Raw genomic sequence first — 18,650 nt, 5'->3', positions numbered from 1 at the left:
ACAGTTATGGAACTATCAAGGTTATTTTTGTCCGTGTTGGAATTTTGAGGTGCAGGGACACACAAGAATGATTCAAGATACATGGCGATCATTCACATGGAGCACGACTCAAAGAGACTACTGAAAGGGGAAAACGAAGAAATCTGCTGAGTCAGTCCAAAGTCAATCTGGGGAAACATGGCCAAGGAGAATATCGAGTATTTTTCCGACTGATAATCCGGGGTTTCAACCTACCAGTCCGAGTGGACGGGATTGATAAGCCAAGCAGCGCCGGTCGAGGCCGGCCTGGTCCAGTCAGGTCTTCCCAAGACCGCTGGACTCGGTGTGAAGCTGAAACGGAGGTGAGAAAGCATACTGGTCACGGTGAAATGTCACGAAACTGCAGGGTTCAGTGGGCAAAGTGTTCATTGAAACGGTGCCGAATACGTACCGGCAGGGAAATGATAAACATCTGACAGACGAGGCGCCGACGGTGTATTCACAGTGAACTCCCGGAACAACAGAGAACCGGCACACCGGTGAGTGCTGTAGCTATTCAGAGCTCTTATGGCCGGATGACTCTGATTCGTCATAAGTCTACGCCGGGCTCAAAAAAGCCGTGATTATCCCCGGGCTCGACAGTCCGTAGACCGACCAGCATTTTCGTCCGTCAAGAGCCGACCGGGCGGGCACACCACAATCCCGCCCGTGGGTTAGGGGTCTTTGGAGCTCCCGTCGACTGCAAATCACCAGGTACGTCAACTCAGCCCAACGTTTTCCCCCGACGTATTCGTTTCCGTATCCCCACCCTCACAACTATTTATGCACTCTTTTACACGGGTTGACCGGTTGGTTCCTAGCGAGCTTCCAATGGAAGAGCATAATTACTGGTCTTTTTCACATGCCGTGCCGGTTTCTTGTGCCTGGACGGACAGGGGAATAGGAGTTTGTTGGAGGTTAATCCCGGGTTCCACAGCTGCCCACCGCTTGTTGTATGTCGTCAGTGTAAACAATTAATTTTTGAGGCTGTCAATACTCTGTGGTGTTGTTGGTGATTCATGGCATGCCTGACTGCTTTTATTGATCAATTCACTTGAATTGAGAACTTTGCAGTGTTAATATACAACTGAAGTCAATGCCAATTGACCAACAGAATAACCTTACCGATCAACCAGCTGAACAGCGTTTATTCCATGCCTGCTGCGGCACAGAAAGCCCATTCAATGATGCATTTAGAAGTCGTTCGATCTCTCGTTCTCGGGATGCTGGGGATTCAAGGTCATCTCTGTCGCTGATTGGCAGACGAATGCTCGGGCCCGTGCCAGCCGAAACAGGCCACCACACGCAACAGGGCATGGGAAGCTCTGAACCCTTGGAAAATGTTCCATTTCCCACTGTGAATCCACCGATGAGCGCCTAGCCGCCTTGGTCCTCTTTTCTCCTGGGACAGTAGACGGGCTACTTCGGAGCCGTTGGTCTTCCATCATGCGATTCTGCTCCAAAGACGACCGTTGCTTGCACCGGCACTTGGCGCATCTCATCTCATTCCCCCCTTCGCGTTGCTCACAGACCAACGAGGAATTCGCCAATAGGAATGTTTGAGTTCCTGTATTCGTATTTACGAGTTGACAAGAAAATAAAAATTGCTTCACTTTGGTTCTGAGGATGCTCTTTGTTAGAGGAAACAACAAGACGTCAATCGCAACAAGAACAACCTCATCATGAGATTCAACTCTAGAACCTCCCCTTTTAAACGATCCAATTGGCTCAATCGAGCTCTACAGGCTTGCTCAGGACCCTTTCCAATTCCAACCTCCCCCCCACACACCTCATCCAAGCACCCCTGACCAGAAACGTCCATCCGCCCCGCGCCGCGAGCCGCCGAAAGGGACCCCAGTATCGGACAATGCCAGTTGCACTGATGGACTTTGTAGATAAAAGAAGGCGAGGTCCCTCCCTCCTGGAGTTGGTTGATCTTTAGTTCTCGTCGGGGACTCGGATTGTTTTTGGTGCCCGCTCTGTTTCACTGTTTCTCTTTCTTCGAGGGTAATAGCAACCTCAATCTCTCAGTCATTGACTTACACCCGCACGTCAACGCGACCTCCTCCTTATCAACTGCCATCACATCATCTACCTAGTCTGGCAACTCGCTTCCCCAGTCGCCCATCATGGACGTCGTCCTCGAGGTTGTCGACACCTTCATCGCCGACTACGGCTATGCCTACTTCCATCCGAGGCAGCCGACTCCCTACGACTTCCCTGCATCCTCCAATGCGACCGACTCGTCCGCCCAGGCCGCCTTTTCCACTTGGACTTATAAGCCCGCCACAAAGTTCATAACGCTTGAGCCTCCCCAGGCTGCGTACATGAGCGCATGGGATCGTGATAACCCTCTCCGCCAAGCTCTTACTCTGTACCTCATCACATGGTGGGTGCTCATGACAGCCAACGACTCAAAACTCAACTGACACTTGACAGGATCTTTGGACTGGCCGTCTACTTCATCGTCGCCACCCTCTCATATATCTTCATCTTTGACAAGCGTACCTTCAACCACCCCCGCTTCATCAAGAACCAGGTCCGCCTCGAGATCATCCAGGCCAACAAGGCCATGCCCGTCATGGCCGTCATCACAGCGCCCCTGTTCCTCCTCGAGGTCCGTGGCTACGGCAAGCTCTACGACACCACCGAGGATGGTCCCGGCTTCTGGTACGATATCTTCCAGTTCCCGCTCTTCCTCCTCTTCACCGACTTCTGCATCTACTGGGCCCATCGATGGCTTCACCACCCCTGGGTCTACAAGCACCTGCACAAGGCTCACCACAAGTGGATCATGCCCACGCCTTTCGCCAGCCACGCCTTCCACCCTCTCGACGGCTTCACCCAGTCGCTACCCTACCACATCTTCCCCTTCATCTTTCCCCTGCAAAAGATGGCCTACGTCGCCCTCTTCGTCTTTGTCAACCTCTGGTCCGTCATGATTCACGACGGCGAGTACCTCACAAACAACCCCATCGTCAACGGTGCCGCCTGCCACTCGCTGCACCACTCACGCTTCGAGGTCAACTACGGCCAGTTCTTCACTGCCTTTGACCGTCTCGGCGGTACCTACCGCATGCCCGAGCAGTGGATGTTTGAGCGTGACATGAAGATGTCCGACAAGAAGTGGAGGAGCGAGGTTGAAAAGGTGGACGAGCTCATTGAGGAGATCGAGGGCGATGACAACCGTACTTACGGCCCGCCCGACACCAAGAAGACGCAATAAATGACCTGGCCCTGGCCATTTGCTCAACCCCCCTGGCAGCCCCAGATCTGCTTACGGATAAGCTGGATCTGAGATCCTGGCGAATCCACGGCACTTCGAGATAACCGGGATATTCATGTCTCTGGAAGAAGACCTCACTTGAAGCACCTACAAGCGTGCAGCCTTGATGGCAACTCGAAAGCACCAGGTCGCGCTGGTGAACTCCCCTGTACATAGTTTCTGACCTGTATATATTGGTCCACACTCGTTCTTCAAGGCGTTGGGCGGATGGTACGATTCTTGACGACTGATTGATTTGCATATTTGATACTCGGAGACTAGAAAACCAAAAACAGAAAAAAGTCCAAGATCTGACTGGGGAAAAAAAGGTCTACTCCGACCCGGTGTTATAATAATAATTCCTCTTAAACTCCTCGCCTCGCAGACTCTCAAGTGACTGCTGGGCCTCTGGTAGAGAACCGCTGATCCCTCTTCCCGAAACCAAAAAAAATCCCAAGTGATAAAACATAAAGAAATCGACAAGTATAGGAAAGCTGCATCCGGTGTGCCAACGTAGAGGTCAGGCCATGTTCAAGTCTGAACAAGGCGCATTTCGTCGTAATAGTGGTAGAGTCGAGCAACGTGTTGTCTTCGAGTGGTGATCGAGTTCAGCCGCCGCCGTTTTTGTAATAAAGAAGCCAAGGTGCGTGGTAATAGGCCTTGTAGTCATCCCGGCGCTTATGAAAAGCTCACAAACTTGGGATCCCTCGGCCGTCCGTCGGCACCAATACCGTTGGCCTTGAATCGGTTCTCCATGTACACCTTCCTCGCCTGGTCAAAATTCATCCTCCTCTTCTTCATGATGGCCAGGACCTCAGCCTTGGCCGCATCGTCGAGTCCCGCGCGCGAGTCGCCCGCCTCGACGTTGCCCGACAGGTCAAAATTGCTGCTCGACAGACCCGCCTCGATGTCGTCGGCGAAACTGTTGGGAAGCCGTGAGTAGAGGTAGTTGGCGCCAGGGAGTCGCGGTCGTATTTGCTGGAGGTGGGGAAGCCAGCGGGCGCGGGTGAAGAAGAGAACGGTTCCCAGGATCAGGGAGAAGGCGGAGATGGAGTAGAGTAGATACGACATGGTGACGGTTTGTGTATTTGATGTATTCGTTATGATAAAATCAGGTATTGATCGAATTAATTAAAGTTATAGAAGAGCAAGTAGCGTAGAGTAAGGGGACTGATTGGGTTGAAACGAGAGGAACCGCGGAGTCGCAGGCGAAAGTTGGATGTGAGACAAGGGAGATCTATCAAAGTTGCATGATAGACCCTATTGCCCTCTTCAGGAGCGTCGAGGTCGCAAAGTGCCAAAAAGGGCGTCGCGTCGTTGATCGTCGTCGTTTCTCTTTCGCCCTCCGTTGGATCCGAAAGGTTGAGCGAGGGAGATGAAGTTCTTTGTTCTCGGAAGACGGGACGCTGACGTGCCCCGTGGCTCCCTCCCGTCCCGTCCCCAATCACCCGAGCCACGCGGCGCATCCCCATTGCGACTGATTGAATGACTGACCTGACCTTTGCACAGCCACAGCCCACTTTGCCCGCGTTGCATTCAATTAACGCCGATAAGCACGTCACGGGTGATAACCACCTTGGAGGGTCGGCGCTAAACCCACCTCGTTTCGTTAAGCGAGCCCAGCCCACGAAGTTTGGAATTTTGAAGCCCTGGATACCATTTCGAGATCAACCTCAATCGTCGAAAGCCTCACCCTCCCCGGCCAATCTTCACGACAGAACCACAGTCAAAATGCCTTCCGCTCAGCTTTCCAACATTTCCTCGGACCTGGTCTGGGAGATCGTCCGTGAGTCTCGTCCCCCTTCATGAACGGCATATTTCGACGCCGTCGAACAAAATGCGCCAGAATTGGTGGAATTGGGTTTACTGAAACGCTTTTTTTTGCGATTGCGCAGGCAACAACAACTCCTTCTCTGCTAAGAGCAAGAAGAATGGCGGTGTCCAGTTCTCCCGGGACCCCCTTAACCTGACCAACATCAGCTCCCGAAAGGTATGACAATCTTTGAAAGTTTGGAGGGGTTATCAAATGTTGAATCATGTGGGCTAACTCTGTGACAGCACGCTGGTTTCGTCAACGACAAGGTACGACTACGATGAGCACACGTCGACGCACGAGCGAGGGGAAGCTAAACAAAACGAATTTACAGGCCGTTGGTATCTCCGTTGGTGAGAAGGGCGAGGTTGTCGTCACCACCAAGAAGGCTCAGCCCAACAAGCCCGCCCAGAACATCACCAAGACCTCTTACAGCGCCGTCAAGTCCAACCGCAAGTAAGTTTGGACAAGTGCTCCGGTTGCGACGGAGAACCCCCCCTTAGGACTGCGCTGACTTTCATCTCAAAGGACCTACCAGGCTGTTGCCAACCAGGTCGCCAAGAACAGCTATCGCCCTGACCTCCGCGCCGCTGCCGTCGAGCGTGCTTCCGCCATCAAGCGATCCAACAAGCCCGTCAAGCCCGAGCCCGAGCAGAAGCTCCGCGGCAACAAGGCCAAGAAGGCTGCCGCCGCTGCTGAGGAGAACTAGAAGATCGCTCAGCAATTGGTGGTAAAGAAGGACTCCTCCCACCAAGCAGCAGAGCCTCAATACAACCTCTGATGCGCAGGTGGAGAAGGAAAGGCGAGGATGAATAAGACTTGGGAAATGGAGCCGGGGAGGCAAGCTGCATAGCTCTAATCCTGATGAGTAAAAAAAAGGGATTATCAGGGAGGGCAAAGGAGCATCAACCGAGGTCTCTGGGTCATTCACGGCTGGAGTTGGCATTTGTACTCAAGATGAATGAATATCCGGTCAGCAACAATGCTGGCAACCCCAAAGTCAAGTCCCCGTCGCAAGTGCGCATGTGTTTCTTAGTACGTGAGAATACACCCGGCGACACACGTGTCAATCTGCAAGGTTAGGTTGTGCAAGGCGCCTGTCGCTTGTAGCATGAGGTGAGCGGCTGAAAGATTGCCGTCGTGTCGTCATAAATATCCGCACAGCTCACAAGCGAGGCTCTTCGTGGAGATGCCTGCATGTTTCTCGCAGACATCCGAGTTGCCGCATGGACGTGTAAGTGAAACGGTGTTAGACTCGGCTCATGAATCGGCGCCACGAGATACCGAGGATCATGCCAAGTCTGACCTGGTGCGCTTTCGCCGAGGAAGAGAAGACGGCAACAAGACGTCACCTCCCGCTCCCGGATAAGTCCGGAGGGACGAGCCATGAAGTTAAAAATATCGGAAGGTGATTCGAGAGCTCAAGCGTTCACATAGCCGCGAGCCGGAATCCGTATCGCAGATCAAGTTCCTGGTGTTGACCGAGGTGTAGCAGATGCGCGATATGGCAGGTAAATGTCCACTTCGAAATCCGAGGCCGAACCCTGTTTTCGTTTCGACGCACGCATATGAAGCAAATCAAAGTCCGGAGGCCGGAGACTATTGTCTCTGAGGTACTGGCAAGGGGCTGATCATGTACCAGTACCAGTAGCCGTCGTGGGATTTGGAGCAAGCCTGAGTCTCAGATGGTTCGGTTTGTGAGCCCAAGGTGAGGCAACCAACCACCGAAGGTCAAACCCCAAACCCAGCTTGGATTACCATCTTGGGCAGTTCTGGAAGGGGGTGATGGGACGGCGGCCCTTTTTTATTCCTTTTCACCTTGCTGGCCTCGGGGGGCATGGCATTGTGTCCGGAAGGCTATCATTGCTGTAACGGATCAAGCCAGTCCCTGCAGCTGTAGCAGGACAGCCACGAATGAAAAAGGCAATAAAAAGCGCGTGGGATTTACCCCATGACATTACAAACCCGTATCATCTCACACGGCCGCTTGTTACCTAGGGTGGTTGATGTGAGCGACTTTGTTTCAGCGCCCCTCTCCGCCCTACGGAGGCTCATCGGACATTCAAGCTAGCTTGCTTGGGTAGCTCCAGTGGTTGAGGGAAGACGGAGTTGGCTCGGGGTAAAGACCGACCATGGCTCGGGCTTGAAGCGGCCGGAGCCGGTCAGCCGTCCTGACGTGTGACTGAGCTGATGGGTGTGGGCGGGAGACGGGCACCCTTTGCTTGAGGAACCCAGCAGGCGATGCAATTTTAAGATTGTCCAACGATGCATGGACGTAGCGCAATGCGATGCTTGTCGCGATCCATTGGATCCATGAATGGAGGGGAGGGGAGGGAGCTTTGGCCCCTGGGCAGCCCTTCCCCGCGGGCCCGGGGCCAGTTGGCGGGAGACTGATGCGATACACAGGGCCCTGGATGGGAAGAAGAGGGGCGCGGGTCCGTAGAGCGTAACCTCCTATTACTAGCCATCGTATGGTTGACGAGACGAAACGAGACGGGCGAGACGGGCGACCGGGAATCATGGTCCATTGATAGGCGTATGGGCAGAGGCACCGTGCTTCCATGTCTCCATAGTCTTGGTTTGAGTGAGAGGAGAAGAGGCTTGTTACGCGCGCCCATGACTGCCCGCGCGGTCTGGTCTGCTCTGCACGAGGCTTTTGCGCGCCAGGTCACTCACAACTGGAGCGGATCGTCCAGGTGCGAGTGGGCGGGTGAGAGGGGGGCAAAAAAAGACCCGCGCTTAGGTGTTCTTTGCGGCTGGATGGATGGGTATGCAAAGTCCATGATGGTGGAGGATATCATGAACAATGTCCCCTCCACCCTCACCCCGCCTTGATGAAAGGATTTTCTCGAAGGGCGGTCGGTGGATGTACCTTTAGGCTATAACGTACTCGACTGCCGGACTCGTCAATGACCGCAAGCGACACAGCTGGTGAAAGAGAGGGAGGATGATGATGCCGCGCCCTTGGTTCGCCAGTTCGATAGGTCTGGGAGTGGGCGGTGGGTTTGGATAGTGGATGATGCCCCTCATTGATGGCCGCCTGTTGACTTCCATGACTGACCCTTGGTCCTTGGAGAGGAGAGCCCCTCCTGGCGGCGTGGCTTGCGATGGAACCCCCCACTAGAGCTACCTGCTCTTGTCTTGTTCCTTTCCCCGCCCGTGTCTGTCGCACATGTGTGCGCGCCAGAAGAAGGCGTGCGTGTGTGAGGTGATGCTGGTCTCGGACATGTAAAAGCCCACGGCTGCAAGGTCCCCGGCCAGATCGGATGAGGCAAGATTAGAGCGACCTGGTACGTGGAGGTATTGGAACATGGCAGAGGCCTAAAGGGTACGTAGCCCAAGTTAGATGGACTCAAGCAGGAGCTGGGCCTCGCCCGCCTCGCCGTACTTGCCGCATGCTCCCCGGTCATCGCTTCATGCCGCCGTCCGTCGCATTCACGAGCATCCATCCATCCAATCCATATCTGCTTTAGTACTTGATCTCCCTCCTCCCACCTCCATCTGAACCCAAAAACTTTGTCCTCTTCTCCTCTTCATTCATCCATCTCTTCCACTTCCTCTCCCACAAGCCGTCGTCTTGTCTCTCTTCACTCCTCATCACTTATACCCACTTCTTTCTTCACACACTCAGTCAAGATGGTCAAGGCTGGTACGTTCGACCTGAGCTCTGTTTCTGTCCAAACCCCGCCTCTGTCTTGGTGTTTTTGCTCATATACACCTCAATCTGACTCAAGAGAGCTCCTATAACAGAATACTGACGTGTTTCTAGTGGTTGCTGGCGCCGCTGGTGGCATTGGCCAGGTATGTGCACTCACTCTCCAAACTACAATTCGCATACTGACTTCTTCCAGCCCCTTTCCCTCCTCCTCAAGACCTCTCCCCACGTCGACGAGCTTGCTCTCTACGATGTTGTCAACACCCCCGGCGTTGCCACCGATCTCTCCCACATCTCCTCCCGCGCCGTAGGTCGACCCCAGATTTCCCCAACAGGGGATGTTTCCCTTCCTCCGAGTCGCACTAGCCCTGCTCACATCCTTTGCAGAAGACCACTGGCTACCTCCCTGCCAATGACGGCGCTAAGGCCGCCTTCAAGGACGCCGACATTATTGTCATCCCCGCTGGCATTCCCCGTACGTGAGCCCCTTACCCCGGACGACCGCCGCGTTCCCCCTCCCCCGGCCGTCCGACCCCGGAGCCCCTCCCCCAGTTTTAGCTCCTGACTGACCACCTTCCCCGCACAGGCAAGCCTGGTATGACTCGCGATGATCTCTTCAACATCAATGCTGGCATTGTCAAGGGCCTCATCGAGGTCGCCGCCGAGGTCGCTCCCAAGGCCTTCATCCTCGTCATCTCCAACCCCGTCAACTCCACAGTCCCCATCTCGGCCGAGGTTCTCAAGGCCAAGAACGTCTTCAACCCCCAGCGTCTCTTCGGTGTCACCACCCTCGATATTGTCCGAGCAGAGACCTTTGTCGCTGATATTGTTGGCGAGGCCAACCCCCAGAGCCTGACCATCCCCGTCATTGGTGGTCACTCTGGTGAGACCATTGTTCCTCTCTTCAGCAAGGCCTCGCCTTCTGTCTCTATCCCCGACGACAAGTACGATGCCCTCGTGAACCGCGTCCAGTTTGGCGGTGACGAGGTTGTCAAGGCCAAGGATGGTGCTGGTTCCGCCACCTTGTCCATGGCTTACGCCGGTTTCCGGTATGTTGCTCCAATTGTCGTCTCTTCCATCAATGGCTGACCTGGATACAGATTCGCCGAGAAGGTTCTCCGTGCTGCCAAGGGCGAGACCGGCCTCGTCGAGCCCAGCTATGTCTACCTTCCCGGTGTTCCCGGAGGTGAGGCTATCGCCAAGCAGACCGGCGCTGACTTCTTCTCCGTTCCCATTGAGCTCGGCGTGAGTTGAAAATCTTTAGTGTCTTGAAATGTTGAATTGGCTAACTTTACATAGCCCAACGGCGCCGAGAAGGCCATCAACCCTCTGGAGGGCATCACCGAGAAGGAGAAGGGCCTTCTGGCCAAGTGCGTTGAGGGTCTCAAGGGCAACATTACCAAGGGCATCAGCTTCGTCCACAACCCTCCCCAAAAGTGAATACCCCTATAAACATCTTTCCAATACCCAGTAAGAGGCTTCCAGAGAAGCCAAGGACACTCGAGTCGAGGTCCGCAACTATGGCGCTAGGGCATAGTAAATATGAATCATGACCACAATTGCTGATGAAATGGCTCTCTCTTACAGGCTGTGAAATGTCTCGGCGGCGTTGGTCGTGTCCGGTTTCTTCATGACCCCGGTCTCTCGGTCTCAGGGATTGCTGCAGGTATGGATGGAGTTTTGGTCAAGGCTTGGTCGAAGCCCTGGGCGGTGGTTGGCTCTTTTTATGCCCATGACAGCCGATGGTCGGGAATCTGGCGCGTTGTGGCTGGACTTGCATTAAGGGTATCATAATATTGTACCTAGGTAGACAGCTCTCCTAGGGCTTATTGGGAATAGTCTTGATTTGAAACACGGCTCCCGGTAACTCGTTGATCTCGGCTTGGACCGTGGTGTTGATGCCCAGGGCCGCCAAGGCGCCTCGAACGATGCCGCAGGGGAACCATAAGAACTGAAGCATGCACGGTCAGGACCGAGGGAAAGCAGACGGCGGAAACACGGAAGAGGGCGGGGGACGTACCGGTTGAGCGCGGACTATGGCTTGGCCGCCTGCTTCTGTGCTCATGCGGGAGAAGGGCCGGAAGACGTTATCTGTCAAGACGTAGACGCCCTAGATGAGTGCATGAGCATGATATCCCTCAGTGCGGTGGCGTCGCAACCTCGTACCCTGTGATTCGTCTTTAGGTTGTCAATGTTCTTGCCAAACACCAGCGTCCACAGGTCTTTGCAGAGGAACTTGATAACGTCAAGGGTATCGTTGAACCGGGGTCGATCTCTTGAGAACCTATTGCAGCATAAGCCATCAGGCCACAACATGCGCCGACCTGACACTCGTACCTCTCCACCAGCCCCTGGCCGACTCTATAGCCTAGCATCTCCAGACGATGATGCACTGCATCTAGATCCTCCTCCTGGTCCTTCCTCGTGGCGGCGCCAGCGACTACGCCGGCGGCATTGGAGCTCACGGCATGGCTCGTTGATGCGACATCTGCGGGTGTGCTGCTCGGGTCCGAGAGAGTCGTGTCTCGCTCGTGAGTGACGCGGTATGCGAGCGGGACGAGCTCAATAAGGAGGAAGTCTAAGCAGGATGAGCTTAGGAAGTTGGCGGATGGGTCGCTCGAGTTGAAAGGAGGCATGACTGTCTCAAAAGACATGATAGGCGAGTCGGATCGGTTTGTATTGTTCGGCGCGCCTTGTGATACGGGGATCAGAGAAGAGTCGTGATGTTGAGAAGTGGGAATTGGTGAGCGCTCTCTGTCTGCTGGCCCCAAGCTACATTCACAGTACGTACTGGCTCCAACTCACCGAGCTGAGGGATGTCCAGCCAGGGGCACCCGTGCTTGCGCCAGCACGTGCTGATAAGAAGTGGATGGGGTGTTATCGGAGTCTTGGCAAACGCGGGGCTCAAGGTCGAGAGCGGCGCGGGGCAGGACTCGGAGAGAGAAAAAAAAAAGTTTTGGTTGCAGCTACAAAAGACTCGCGATCCAAATTCTCTCCTTCTGGGGTTGGTTCCCATATCATTGGCGGACTAATTGTATCCTGCGAGCATTCAATTACTGGGAATTTGGTGAAAGGTACCTGTCCGGGATCATCTGAAAGGACAATCTTGGTCGAGATACCCATTACCGACCAGCCGCCGACCATCGGAATCGCATTCGCATCTTTTCCTCTCACATACAACGATCGAACATGGCGGACCTCCGAATTCTCCTCATCGGCAATGGTGGCCGTGAGCACGCCCTGGCATGGAAGCTCAGCCAGTCGTCTCGAGTCCAGCAGATCTTTGCTGTCCCCGGCAACGGAGGCACTGCCGGTTGCCCCAAGGTGACCAACGTCAACTCCGTCAAGGCTGAGGACTTTGCCGGCCTCGTCAAGTTCTCCCAGGAGAACGGAGTCAACCTGGTTGTCCCCGGCCCCGAGGCCCCTCTTGTCGATGGTGTCGAGGGTTGGTTCCGAAACGCTGGTATCCCCTGCTTCGGTCCCTCCAAGGAGGCTGCGCGCCTCGAGGGCAGCAAGACCTACTCCAAGGACTTTATGAAGAAGTACAACGTCCCTACTGCCGCCTACGAGAACTTTTCCGACTACAACAAGGCCATTGCCTACCTCGACAGCATTAACCACGACGTCGTCATCAAGGCCACCGGCCTTGCTGCTGGCAAGGGCGTTATCATCCCCCAGACCAAGGATGAGGCCAAGGCCGCCTTGAAGCAGATCATGGTGGACAAGGAGTTTGGCGACGCTGGTGATGAGGTTGTTATCGAGGAGCTTCTCATCGGTGATGAGCTCAGTGTCCTCACTTTCTGCGACGGCTATTCCGTTCGATCTCTGCCCCTCGCTCAGGACCACAAGCGCATCTTTGACGGCGACCAAGGCCCCAACACTGGTGGCATGGGCTGCTACGCTCCCACCAACATTGCTACCAAGGAGCTCACTGAGCAGATCGACCGTGAGATTCTCGAGCCCACCATCTCCGGCATGCGACGAGAGCAGCAGCCCTTCCGTGGTGTTCTCTTTACCGGTCTCATGATCACCAGCAACGGACCCAAGGTTCTTGAGTACAATGTTCGCTTTGGCGACCCTGAGACTCAGACCGTTCTCCCTCTCCTTTCTGCCGACACTGACTTGGCCGAGATCATGCTTGCTTGCGCCAATGGCTACCTGGACAACTGCAAGCTGACCATCGACAACAAGTTCAGCGCCACTGTCGTCCTGGCATCTGGCGGCTACCCTGGTTCTTACTCCAAGGGCAAGGTCATGTCTGTCCAGACTCCCCCTACTGGTGCCACCATCTTCCATGCTGGTACTACCCTTGACGGCAACGTTCTGAAGACTTCTGGTGGCCGTGTTATCGCTATCAACGCTGTCGGCGACTCCCTCCGGGCTGCTGTCGATGCTGCCTACGCTGCCCTTGACGCCAAGGTGATCGAGTTCGAGGGTGCCTTCTACCGAAAGGACATTGCCCACCGGGCATTCCGTGCTACTACTCAGGCCTCCATGACTTATGCTCAGGCTGGCGTTGACATCCAGGCCGGAAACGACTTTGTCGAGAAGATCAAGAAGGCTGTTGCCAGCACCAAGCGACCTGGCGCTGATGCTGAGATTGGCGGCTTTGGAGGCGAGGTTGACCTGTCCAAGTGTGGCTACCCTCAGGCTCCCATCATCGTCGGCGCTATTGACGGCGTTGGCACCAAGCTCATGATTGCCCAGGCCATGAAGAAGCACGACACCGTCGGCGTCGATCTGGTTGCCATGAACGTCAACGACCTTGTCGTTCAGGGTGCTACTCCTGTCATGTTCCTCGACTACTACGGCTGCAGCAAGCTGGACCTTCCTACCGCCGCTGCTTTCGTCGAGGGTGTTGCTGATGGCTGCCGTCAAGCTGGTTGTGCTCTGGTCGGCGGTGAGACTGCCGAGATGCCTGGCATGTACCAGAAGGACGACTACGACGCCGCGGGCTGCGCTGTCGGTACCGTCACCCCTGACACCAAGCTGCCCAAGAAGGACGCCATGGCCCAGGACGATGTCCTCCTCGGTCTCGCCTCCGCGGGTGTCCACTCTAACGGCTTCTCCCTTGCCCGCCGCATCGTCTCCCGCGCCGGCCTCAGCTACCACGACACTGCCCCCTGGGACCAGTCCACTACCGTCGGCGAGTCCCTCCTCACCCCTACCCGCATCTACGTCAAGTCCCTCCTCCCCGTTCTCCCTCACATCAAGGGTCTCGCCCACATCACCGGCGGCGGTCTCGTCGAGAACGTTCCCCGCATGCTCCCCGAGGCTCTCGCCGCCGAGATCGAGTTCGGCTCCTGGGAGATCAACCCCGTCTTCAAGTGGCTCCGCGAGGCCGGCAACGTCGCCCCCCTGGAGATGTGCCGTACCTTCAACTCTGGTGTCGGCATGGTCATCGCCGTCGACCCCGCCAAAGCCGATGCCGTTGCCCAGGCTCTGGTCGACGGAGGTGAGAAGGTCTACCGCATCGGTCGTCTTGCCCGCCGTGACCAGGGCGAGGCGTGCCTCATCCACAACGTCGACTCGTGGAGTGCCGAGACGGCGGTGCCTACCAAGCGCAAGGAGATGGAGTCATAATGGGAAAGAAAAGAGAGAGAAAAAAAAGCATGGGATTTATGGAGTCAATTGATATAAAGGATGGGTTAACGATGGGAAATGATATGAAAAAGGGGGTGTCTATAGGATTAAGGACAGATAGAAGGCATGGCTGAAGTGGTATCTCGCCACGCCTACTCCTACATAAATGGCATATAAGTTTTGTGTTTCTGATATGGTGCTCATTATTCGAAGCGTTCTATAGGTATGAGAATACGTGATGACTTTTGACACTGGTGGTAGTTTTCTCCCCCCTGAAAAGGAGTCTACACTCTCGCATTTCACGATAACATGGCAAACAGTGATTACACTTCTTCAACCACTCCTTGGTCAGACAGATGAGACCCGTTTCAAGATTCACAACTGGACCGTTCAGGCTCGCCGTTTCTGATCTGATGCAACAACCAAGGCTGTCCTCCATATCCATCATGTATGGGACGAGATCATGCTACCTCATCCCTCTTTCTCTATTCGCCGTTGCCATGCCCAAGACCGATTCCCATGATTCCCAATCCACCTCGCCAAGAATATGGAGTCGTCGTAGAATCGTGGCGGTTCCCATTTACTCCGTTACACCTCGCCTCGCGGAACTGAAAAAAAAAAAAAGAACATAATAACAGATGCATGCCTGTTAAAGAAAAGCCACCTCATCCTTTGGCGACAGGGGAATCATTTTCCGTCTCCTCCAACTCCAGACCAGAACAGGCAAAAAAGGAAATATTATCAACCAACTCCCTTCGATGCCATGTGGCCTAGGAAGTAATTACCTATCCCAGGCCAGCTCGATTTTCTCTGCTGCTTGCAAGTCTCTACGAAGTCTTACGTCTTCGCGACCTGGACTTCTTCTGCCTTGGAGGCTGGGTGTCTTCCTACAGATACCCACTAGGCCCATTAGGAGGCAATGCCAAGTTATTCGGCAGGTTATTAGATCCATAGAAGCCATTCGTTGCCGTGTTTTGACGCTTAGGGGGTGGCTGAACAGCCGGTTCGTCATCGTCATCCGAAAGCGTCAGGTCAATGATAGCGGCAACTGGACGCTTGCCACTGATGGAGGATATTCCTCTAGGTCCAGAAGAGGACCCGTCCCGACCGGCTGTGACAGGCGTGCCGATACTTGGGGTAGTGGTTTTGGGAGTCTCTAGGCGACGATGATTGATGGGATTGACCTCTGAAATCAAGACGTCGTCGTCGTCGTCGTAGTCATCGTGGTAAGACGAATCCCCGTTGGTCAGACCCAGACTGTCGTCTGAGTTCTTGAGGTGCCATTCTCCGTCCGGCTCGATGGTAACCGACTCCAGGCTTTTCGAGGTTCTTGTGAGAATGTCCTTGACGTACCTGTTAACATTGTTAGCAACCTTAACAGTATAAACAACATCTACTTCGGAACCTACTCGTCAACTGCCAGTTGGTCAAAGGGCGCCGCTTTAGAGCAGATTGGACATTGCCACTGCGGGCCTTGTTCCTGGAGCTGCAGATACGATGTCGCGTCAAAACACTGAATATGCGAGCAGCTTAGCCCGCGACATGGAAGACTCAGTCGCATGTAAGATAGCGGACACTTCAGGGACAGGACTTGAGACGTTGCTACCACGTCAGGATCCTGTGCCTTTGCGTTGACTACAGAGTGTCAGAAGTGTTGCTCCCAGTTGATTCCAGGTTGATACTTACGCTCTTTTTTTACCATGTCGATTGGTATCCTCCTGCCGGTAGAGATACGCGTCACAAGCTCGTCTACGGTTATGACCCGGCAGAGATTGAGCACGAGGTAGAATTTCTGCAGAGGGTTAGTTCTCATGTGCCACCAAACATGCGTCAAGAGTGATGAAAATCCTGACTTGGTGACCACTCACCTTGTTCGTCAACGCATATGTGAATTCGACATTGTTAGTATAGTGTGGTCGAAGACGCAGAGCCTTGGTGATGTCAACCGGTCTAGTAGAGCCAGGTTTATTCTTCAATCCGCGCAGGTTTGCCTTGATCTCGCCACCGTTGACCTTGAGTTCAGACTGGTGAGGGAATGCAATATCCTGCATGCCCGTGGAGTCGCCAGCGCAAAAGACCATGACTCGGTACGAAGTATCGTCAACGCAGTTCTGCAGAGAGGGGTGGTCGTTGAGCTTGATGGGGATAGACACCGTGTTACGGTGCTGTGACATGGCTGGACAAGGGCGTTAGTCGCGCAAAGGTCTTGACTCATGAGATCATGGGCGCGGGGACATAACATACCATCGCAAGCTCGCACTTCACCAATGGTCGCCTCGATCTTGTAAAACGGACTCGACTTGAAGCTGAGTGCCATTGTTTGCGACCCGCCGAAGCCGGCGCTAGACCGATGACCGTTGGATAAACCGGGTGCACTGCTAGAGAACGACATACCCTGCGTAGAGTACGGCTGCGAGTGACCATGAGTGTGTGCATGCGAGATAGTGGTTCGGGCGGGCGAGGTTCCGGCGGGCGCATTCGCTATAGTGTTGTGCACGCTCTGACGGATCTGTTGGAATCGCACAGGATCGTTGGCGTCGACGGCTTCCTGGATGACTATGGGTACCAACATGATCAGCTCGTTTTCTCGGATGCGAAATGAATGTGTAGAGTAAAGGACAAGAGGGTGAGTGGGAAGGTATGCATGTTGAAGTGTGTGACAGTGATGGCCGGCTGGCCGCGTGAATGGGATGGGATGACTTACGATTGGCGATGCGTTTCTGCAGTTCCGCCTTAATGCCAGTGCTCTTAACGCCGTTGACCTGGCAGACTGACGAGAGCTGTCGATTCAGAAGGCGATTCACCTGCCGCACAAGCGCGTTGGCCTCGTTCCGCGAGACCGCAGCGGCTTGTGTTGACAAGACGGGGTTCATGGCCGACCCCAGGCCTGAGGACGCCATTATGGATGCTGACAATGGAAGGCAGTGATTCAGGAAGGAGGCTCGAGGTTGTAGGAGGGAGGTGCAGCCATGGAGCCTTTAGGCGGGCGCGAGAAGGAGAAGGAGAAAAGACGTTGTCGAGTGGTGGTCGCGCAGCCGCATCCAAGGCAAGTGCGCATGGAGGCCGACGCCGATGCAGCCTGTCGGAAGGAAAGAGGCCCCTACTCTAGCAGTAGTAGTAGTGAGTGAAGAGTTCCAGTGGCAGTGGCAGCGGGTGGGCAGGTTGCGAGGAAGGAGAGAAAACTGCGCCACAGTGATGGAAAAGGGAAAAGCAAACACGGGCGCGCCAAACGGGCAGAAGAGAAGCAGAACAAACGCCGCAGCGCTATTCTTTTCGTCTGTTCAGCGACGGCGATACTTGTTCAGTCTATCTCCTCTACCACCGCGCGCGATCTCCAGAGGGTCGTCGTTCTCTCTCGTTTGAGGTCATGCTCGCCTAGGAATCCTCGGCGCGACCGTGTCTTGGAACGGTAGGCGGTGGAGACTGGCAGATACTGGGGGGCTAAGTTAATTCTAGGCTCGCGTCGAGTCCCTAGTCCCTGGGCCTGGGTTGAAACTAAGCCACATCCGCCACAGATCATAGTTTTTTTTTCTGTCTTATCGCCAATCTACGATAACGAATATCTTCATCCTCGCTCTCTTCCTCTTCACCTTGTTCAACAAGCAACTAATTCACGTCGACAACATGGCAAAGAGTTCACGATCAAGCACCCGAAAGGCCAACAACCGGCGCCTGGTAGCCAACGTGTTTGGCCCGGCTGAATCTGCGCGAGCCGAGCGTCTCTCCGCAAAGCTGCTTGAGCTGGCCCAGCAGCCAAAGCCCGAGTCCTCAGATGTCAAGATGAGTGGTGAGCGTTCAGGCTTTGGAAACTTGTGAGACATGTCATTAACTCGCTTTCTAGTTGATGAGGACAAAGAGGACTCGAATGAAAAGGAGGATGCTCAGGAGGAGGTGACAAGTGAGTATAGGCCCAGAATTTGCTTTTGTAGGTGCTAACTTGTCCTTCAGCAATGGACGTCGACTCTGGTAAGCCTTCAAGCGGCCGTATTGAGAAGAAGCGAGGCGACAAGCGCAAGCAGAAAAAGTCCAAGATTGTCTTTACCTCTTACGCCAGCCGGTCAAAGGGAAAGAAGAAGAGAAGCTCTTGAGGGACCAACTGTTATTGACACATGTTTCTTCCATCGTCATTTAAGCAGCAAATCTGAATCTGAATCTGTGATACCCGAAATCTCAGCCTCGTGTGGCGCAGCTCTCCAATAATTTCTTCTCAGCCAATCACGGCTCATCCCTGGCCCCCTACCTTTTTGGTTCATCTTGGTGAGGCTGAACCAACATGGGCACATCTCGCGCTCCAACACGACACGTTCACTTCTTCC

At 54.5% G+C, this 18,650-nt stretch overlaps 8 protein-coding genes across 8 annotated transcripts; 5 read left to right on the top strand and 3 right to left on the bottom strand.

Annotated features, from left to right (window-relative positions):
* Window positions 1-2,147: 2,147 nt before the first annotated feature.
* NCS54_00846400 (Putative Delta(7)-sterol 5(6)-desaturase) lies at window positions 2,148-3,244 on the top strand (the record flags this gene model as incomplete). Its single annotated transcript, XM_053153849.1, has 2 exons — window positions 2,148-2,407; window positions 2,458-3,244. 2 exons carry the CDS (start codon window positions 2,148-2,150, stop codon window positions 3,242-3,244), a joined length of 1,047 nt encoding a protein of 348 aa, XP_053009824.1.
* Window positions 3,245-3,961: 717 nt separating this feature from the next.
* On the bottom strand, window positions 3,962-4,354 carry NCS54_00846300 (Hypothetical protein; the record flags this gene model as incomplete). The annotated part of the gene is made up of 1 exon (XM_053153848.1): window positions 3,962-4,354. The coding sequence occupies one exon, from the start codon at window positions 4,352-4,354 to the stop codon at window positions 3,962-3,964; it is 393 nt and encodes a 130-aa protein (XP_053009823.1).
* A 567-nt stretch (window positions 4,355-4,921) lies between these two features.
* On the top strand, window positions 4,922-5,805 carry NCS54_00846200 (Hypothetical protein; the record flags this gene model as incomplete). The annotated part of the gene is made up of 5 exons (XM_053153847.1): window positions 4,922-5,069; window positions 5,179-5,273; window positions 5,342-5,365; window positions 5,431-5,552; window positions 5,625-5,805. Exons 1-5 carry the CDS (start codon window positions 5,015-5,017, stop codon window positions 5,803-5,805), a joined length of 477 nt encoding a protein of 158 aa, XP_053009822.1. The 5' UTR covers window positions 4,922-5,014.
* Window positions 5,806-8,597: 2,792 nt separating this feature from the next.
* On the top strand, window positions 8,598-10,345 carry NCS54_00846100 (Malate dehydrogenase; the record flags this gene model as incomplete). Its single annotated transcript, XM_053153846.1, has 8 exons — window positions 8,598-8,745; window positions 8,866-8,897; window positions 8,948-9,058; window positions 9,139-9,226; window positions 9,338-9,800; window positions 9,852-9,996; window positions 10,051-10,187; window positions 10,339-10,345. Exons 1-8 carry the CDS (start codon window positions 8,733-8,735, stop codon window positions 10,343-10,345), a joined length of 996 nt encoding a protein of 331 aa, XP_053009821.1. The 5' UTR covers window positions 8,598-8,732.
* A 225-nt stretch (window positions 10,346-10,570) lies between these two features.
* NCS54_00846000 (Hypothetical protein) lies at window positions 10,571-11,405 on the bottom strand (the record flags this gene model as incomplete). The annotated part of the gene is made up of 4 exons (XM_053153845.1): window positions 10,571-10,702; window positions 10,772-10,861; window positions 10,918-11,035; window positions 11,089-11,405. The coding sequence occupies 4 exons, from the start codon at window positions 11,403-11,405 to the stop codon at window positions 10,571-10,573; spliced, it is 657 nt and encodes a 218-aa protein (XP_053009820.1).
* Window positions 11,406-11,940: 535 nt separating this feature from the next.
* On the top strand, window positions 11,941-14,334 carry NCS54_00845900 (ATP-grasp domain-containing protein; the record flags this gene model as incomplete). Its single annotated transcript, XM_053153844.1, has 1 exon — window positions 11,941-14,334. One exon carries the CDS (start codon window positions 11,941-11,943, stop codon window positions 14,332-14,334), a length of 2,394 nt encoding a protein of 797 aa, XP_053009819.1.
* An 887-nt stretch (window positions 14,335-15,221) lies between these two features.
* Window positions 15,222-17,234, bottom strand: NCS54_00845800 (Hypothetical protein; the record flags this gene model as incomplete). The annotated part of the gene is made up of 6 exons (XM_053153843.1): window positions 15,222-15,687; window positions 15,744-15,969; window positions 16,021-16,126; window positions 16,203-16,510; window positions 16,579-16,890; window positions 17,039-17,234. The coding sequence occupies 6 exons, from the start codon at window positions 17,232-17,234 to the stop codon at window positions 15,222-15,224; spliced, it is 1,614 nt and encodes a 537-aa protein (XP_053009818.1).
* Window positions 17,235-17,958: 724 nt separating this feature from the next.
* Window positions 17,959-18,422, top strand: NCS54_00845700 (Hypothetical protein; the record flags this gene model as incomplete). The annotated part of the gene is made up of 3 exons (XM_053153842.1): window positions 17,959-18,121; window positions 18,176-18,232; window positions 18,283-18,422. The coding sequence occupies 3 exons, from the start codon at window positions 17,959-17,961 to the stop codon at window positions 18,420-18,422; spliced, it is 360 nt and encodes a 119-aa protein (XP_053009817.1).
* Between the last annotated feature and the right edge of the window lie 228 nt (window positions 18,423-18,650).

This window comes from Fusarium falciforme, chromosome 6 (assembly GCF_026873545.1).
Source record: "Fusarium falciforme chromosome 6, complete sequence".
Taxonomy (NCBI): Eukaryota; Fungi; Ascomycota; class Sordariomycetes; order Hypocreales; family Nectriaceae; genus Fusarium; species Fusarium falciforme.
The sequence above is the reverse complement of the archived record's forward strand: the minus strand, read 5'-3'. Positions and strand labels throughout refer to the sequence as shown.